We start from the raw sequence: 6022 nt of genomic DNA on the forward strand, positions 1-6022 counted from the left end.
AAGTCATCTTTTCTTTTTTCAGAGTGGAGTCAATGAATTAGTGGTAGCAATGTCAAGCTCTGTTGGTGGCCGACTTGAGGAGCCAGCAACATCCAGGAAATGAACTTGAAATGGAGGCAATGTCTGTGTTTGATCAGGTTGAGGATCCATTTTCCACAGTATCAACAACATACAGGCAGGACAGTGTATTTACAAATCATTTTACAGTCTCAGATGACATAACTGTGGGATATACTGCTTGCCTGAGGAAGAAGGAAACGAAAAGACTTGTCACACCCTTTTTTTTTTATTGCTCGACCTTCTTCTTTACAAATAATCCATAATTCTGATTAAATCTGCAATCCTTCTGGGTATCATGCTACCAAGAATAAATTGATCATGTTTTATTACACATTGGGAAATATTCATCCTAAATATACACAGATCAAAACTAGCTTCAATTCGACTTCTTGCCGCGGCAAATACAAATGAGCTCACTGAATGCAGAGTTGACAAAAATGTTAGAAAGACTTCAGGGAGATTTGTTGATACTGTATAATGGAGTAAAAATTCAAACAGAAACTGGTGAAAGGGAACAGAATGAAGCATTCATTCATTCGTTTTCTACTGCTTTTTCCTCACGAGGGGCGAGACAAGTACACCCTGAACTGGTCGCCAGCCAATCACAGGGCACATATAGACAAACAACCATTCACACTCACATTCATACCTATGGACAATTGGGAGTGGCCAATTAACCTAGCATGTTTTTGGAATGTGGGAGGAAACCGGAGTACCCGGAGAAAACCCACGCATGCACGGGGAGAACATGCAAACTCCACACAGAGATGGCCGAGGGTGGAATTGAACCCTGGTCTCCTCGCTGTAAGGTAGACAACCACTAGGTTAGCGCACAGACCTCACAGCTAGGAGGACCAGGGTTCAATTCCCACCCTCGGCCATCTCTGTGTGGAGTTTGCATGTTCTCCCCGTGCATGCGTGGGTTTTCTCCGGGTACTCCGGTTTCCTCCCACATTCCAAAAACATGCTAGGTTAATTGGCGACTCCAAATTGTCCATAGGTATGAATGTGAGTGTGAATGGTTGTTTGTCTATATGTGCCCTGTGATTGGCTGGCCACCAGTCCAGGGTGTACCCCGCCTCTCGCCCGAAGACAGCTGGGATAGGCTCCAGCACCCCCCGTGACCCTCGTGAGGAAAAGCGGTAGAAAATGAATGAATGAATGATCGAACCGGATATGAAGCCATTAGAAAAAGCTTTTTGAACTGGTCTAAACTGGTCTAAAGCCATTGGAAAAATGTTTTTTCACCAATAATTCTCAAATGGTAAGTCTTATCGACTTACAATCAATTCCCACCTGCAAATTTCAGTTCCCAAGATAAGCGTTTTTAATAAAAAAAAATTTTATGAACTGGTCTAAAACAGTATGAAGCCATTAGAAAAAGCTTTTTGAACTGGTCTAAACTGGTCTAAAGCCATTGGAAAAAATGTTTTTCACCAATAACACCCAAATGGTAAGTCCTATCGACTTACAATCAATTCCCATCTGCAAATTGCAGTTCCCGAGATACGCGTTTTTTAATTATTTTTCGGTTGAACTGGTCTAAAACAGTATGAAGCTATTAGAAAAAGCTTTTTGAACTGGTCTAAACTGGTCTAAAGCCATTGGAAAAAATGTTTTTCACCAATAATTCCCAAATGGTAAGTCCTATCGACTTACAATCAATTCCCACCTGCAAATTTCAGTTCCCAAGATAAGCGTTTTTTAATTATTTTTTTAATGAACTGGTCCAAAACAGTATGAAGCCATTAGAAAAAGCTTTTTGAACTGGTCTAAACTGGTCTAAAGCCATTGGAAAAAATGTTTTTCACCAATAACACCCAAATGGTAAGTCCTATCGACTTACAATCAATTCCCATCTGCAAATTGCAGTTCCCGATATACGCGTTTTTTAATTATTTTTCGGTTGAACTGGTCTAAAACAGTATGAAGCTATTAGAAAAAGCTTTTTGAACTGGTCTAAACTGGTCTGAAGCCATTGGAAAAAATGTTTTTCACCAATAATTCCCAAATGGTAAGTCCTATCGACTTACAATCAATTCCCACCTGCAAATTTCAGTTCCCAAGATAAGCGTTTTTTAATTATTTTTTAATGAACTGGTCCAAAACAGTATGAAGCCATTAGAAAAAGCTTTTTGAACTGGTCTAAACTGGTCTAAAGCCATTGGAAAAAATGTTTTTCACCAATAACACCCAAATGGTAAGTCCTATCGACTTACAATCAATTTCCATCTGCAAATTTCAGTTCCCGAGATACGTGTTTTTTAATTATTTTTCAGTTGAACTGGTCTAAAACAGTATGAAGCTATTAGAAAAAGCTTTTTGAACTGGTCTAAACTGGTCTAAACCCATTGGATTTTTTTTTTCACCAATAACTCCCAAATGGTAAGTCCTATCGACTTAGAATCAATTCCCACCTGCAAATTTCAGTTCCCGAGATACGCGTTTTTTTAATTATTTTTTGGTTGAACTGGTCCAAAACAGTATGAAGCCATTAGAAAAAGTTTTTGAACTGGTCTAAAGCCATTGGAAAAATTTATTTTCACCAATAATTCCCAAATGGTAAGTCCTATCGACTTACAATGAAGTCCCACCTGCAAATTTCAGTTGCTGAGATACGCGTTTTTTAATAATTTTTTTTTAATGAACTGGTCTAAAACAGTATGAAGCCATTAGAAAAAAACTTTTTGAATTGGTCTAAACTGGTCTAAAGCCATTGGAAAAAATGTTTTTCACCAATAACTCCCAAATGGTAAGTCCTATCGACTTGGAACTAATTCCCATCTGCTTTCCAACGGTACCAAGCATGACTCTCAATGACATTTGGCTCCCAATGAAAATGCACATTTCTATTCTTTCTTAAAGAATTCTTCAAATTTGGCTTAGCAGATATAGAGGAAACAATAATACAATTGACAGTGTCAACAGCAAGGAGTCATGTCTTGAATAAATGCAGTCTTTTTCTGCCAAGTGAAGAAGGAAATGAATGGATGGATGGATGGATGGATGGGCAAGTTGTTTCTTCAAGCAAAATAAGATTTGGTGTTTCAAATTCAAATAAGCTGCTTATATTGGGGGTTTAACAAAGGTAGGACACGGGCTGTGTACAGAATATGAGGACAACAGGAAGGTTAAATTGCTTGAAGTGTTGAAGGCAGATCAAGCGGAAAGCACAAGATCCGGCTCAAAAGATCAATTGGAAGTTTTGGTTGCTTGCGGTTCATTATCGTGAATGCTTCCAAATAAGTCTTGGCTAGATCAATTTCAACAGTTAAATGTACCAAGAAGAACGCTACACAGCTGCGGGGTCTTGTCTTCTTCTTGGGTGTAGGAGCGAGTCCGAGGCACTTCCGACGAGCTCAATGTTGTGATGAAGATGAGCTGTGAGGTCTGCGCGCTAACCACTTGACCGCCGTGCTGCCCGTGGTTTGAATTGTGTTTTTTAATTTATCAAATTATTTTATAAAAAACATTAAATTGAATAAATAATAATAATTTCATTTAATTTAATTAATAATTAATTTAAATTAATTTAAATGGACACATGAAAATGCATATACATTATTATACAATTAATAAAAAAGAAACCCTTTGACTTAATATATTAATGCTAATATATTTAAATTGATATTACTGTGTATAATATATTTTTATTTAATTTTATATTTATTATATATATTAAATATATATTTTATTTTATAATATATTTTATATTAATTTATTTTATTTTTTTAAATGATTCATCGTGAATTTTTTTTTTATGAATGATGAATGATTGATTAAATTAAGCTTTTTTGTGTAATGTGTGCATTATGTATGTCGTTTTATAAGAGAGTCAATGTTGAAATAAAGGCTGCATGCCTTCGGAACAAAGCAGCATCTTCCGGAAGGTGTGCCTCAGCTCGGTGCTGCGTAAGGCGTAGATGGCAGGATCAATAAGGGCGTGGCTCATCATCAACACCAAGTGGAGCTGGAAGAGCGATCTGTAACACTCACAGTACGGGTCTGTCGGGCACGCTGCCATGATGACCAGGTGGAAGAAAAAAGGCGCCCAACACACCACAAATGCCCCAAACAGGATGGTCAGCGTGAGGGCTCCTCTCACACCGCCACCCCGCCATCTCTGATGGTACTTCTCACCACCGCAGGAAGCCAGAGAGGCGATCTTCCTGGCATGGATTCGTGCCAGCATGAACATGTACACATAAAGGAAGCAGATGACGCCAAAGGAGAGAACGAAAAGGGCAACAAAGCAGATCATGATAAACTTGGACTCGTAGAAGTTCACCATGAGAACCGCCGACACCCCGCATGTTGTCCAGATAATACCTAAAACGCCCGCTGTCCGCCGCATTGTCATGATGTTGTGGTATCTGAGTGCGTGGAATATGGAGATATAGCTGCAAGGGAACCATAACAAATGATTATGGCATCAAAAACTACTGGAGTACTACAAGATACAGAACACAATGCAGTGGGGCTTTAATTACTGTGGAACCCACAGAGTCCAGCAGTCCAGATTGTCTGCATAAATAAGTTGAAACGACAAGATACACGACATCAATGCGAGACCATGGAAAAATCACAGACTAAACTCAAAGTTAATCCAAGGTTCTTAATCCAAGGGTCTCGGCCAGCTCTGTTATTGAAACCTGCACGTTAAACTTGTGATACTCGCTTAGCTGGCATCGGGAAGACTTTCCCGGTCTCGCACCATCTGGACGTCAACTTCTGCTTCAGCAGATCCGAGAGACCGCTGGGATCTGTGAGTCTCAGTGAGTCTCAGTGAGGCTTGCCTACCATGCAGAAGCCCTATGCCTCGTAGCAGGGTGAAACCCAGGCCACATCCATGCAGATCTGTCAGCCAGACCAGGACACAACCAGTAACCACAGTCGGTGCTGGTCCCAGCAAGAGCGAGGCAGCGTGCAGCTCGGTGATTGAGTGTGAAGGTTAACCATTGTCACGGAAAGCGGGATGATCGTGTTGGACTATGAAGGTTCCACTGTAATCTCCCCACCGTGGTTGTAAGCGTGGATGCTGTGTTCATGTACGTACCGGTCTGCTGCAATGGCCAGGAAGCTGAAAATGGAACCCACAAAGGACATACAAAGCAGCGAGTCCATCACATCGTCCAGCTTGGTCTCAGAGAAACCATCCTTCTTCAGTTGCCCCTCATCGGCAAACACAAGCAGCGCAGTCTCGCAGGTTTTGGTGAGGCTGGCGACCGTGTTGAACCCCGCCAGGCTACACATGAAGCAGTACATGGGGGAGTGGAGGTTCCGGTTATATATGACGGCCACCCCAACCAAGAGATTTTCCACCAGACCAACTGCACCGATGGTAAAGAAGATCGGGATGGGGACCTTCAACTCTGGGCAGTCCGACATGTTTGCTGTTGTGTTCATGGTCAGCCAAGATGGGGGCTATCTGGTTTACAAAGATGGACACTGTTGTTGTCCTCTGATGTTCTGGTTCAGTAAAGCCCAGAGACGTTGGTCAGTTGATGGCCCCCTGGGGGCACAAGGGAACATTCATTCCTTCTCGCTAGTTATAAAAGCCATTCCCAGAAGGCTTTCCAGACATGTGTTTGTTCTCAGGAGGATTGCTGCTGTGTTTGATGCCAGTCTGTCAGGATCACAACAAGCTGCTCTCAGAATTCTTAAGTCCTGAAAGACAAGATAGCAGGTTTTACTTTCAAATGTGTTCATGAACGTCTCCTTTCTAACGTGTTGATGTTGTCACACTTGCTAAACATTCTCCTGACATTCACGCTCACCTTTTAACTTCTTGCTTGAGCAAATAAATTAAAGCTGCAAGCAGCGTTGAAGGGACCTTCTTGGTGTTTGCTTACTTATTGTTGACATTTGCTCATGTGAAGTGTTTGGTTTCAATTGTATCTGTGGACTAGTGGTTAGCATGTTGGGCACACAGTCCAGAAGATCTGGAAGATCTGGGTTTGTA

The 6022-nt window shown here is 41.1% G+C and overlaps 1 protein-coding gene across 1 annotated transcript; it reads right to left on the reverse strand.

Annotated features, from left to right (window-relative positions):
• Positions 1 to 3895: 3895 nt before the first annotated feature.
• On the reverse strand, positions 3896 to 5466 carry mc2r (melanocortin 2 receptor). The gene is made up of 2 exons (XM_058054136.2): positions 5117 to 5466; positions 3896 to 4460 (listed from the first exon to the last, which is right to left on the reverse strand). The coding sequence occupies exons 1-2, from the start codon at positions 5464 to 5466 to the stop codon at positions 3896 to 3898; spliced, it is 915 nt and encodes a 304-aa protein (XP_057910119.2).
• Positions 5467 to 6022: the final 556 nt, after the last annotated feature.

This window comes from Doryrhamphus excisus, linkage group LG5 (assembly GCF_037039965.1).
Source record: "Doryrhamphus excisus strain RoL-2023G ecotype Guam linkage group LG5, RoL_Dexc_Guam_v1.1, whole genome shotgun sequence".
Taxonomy (NCBI): Eukaryota; Metazoa; Chordata; class Actinopteri; order Syngnathiformes; family Syngnathidae; genus Doryrhamphus; species Doryrhamphus excisus.

Bases quoted from the DNA above. Each gene is read 5' to 3' on its own strand.
- mc2r (XM_058054136.2), bottom strand. From the start codon at position 5,466: ATGAACACAACAGCAAACATGTCGGACTGCCCAGAGTTGAAGGTCCCC. The intron at 4,461-5,116 runs GTACGTACATGA...GTTCCCTTGCAG, and splicing joins CTGGCCATTGCAGCAGACCG to CTATATCTCCATATTCCACG.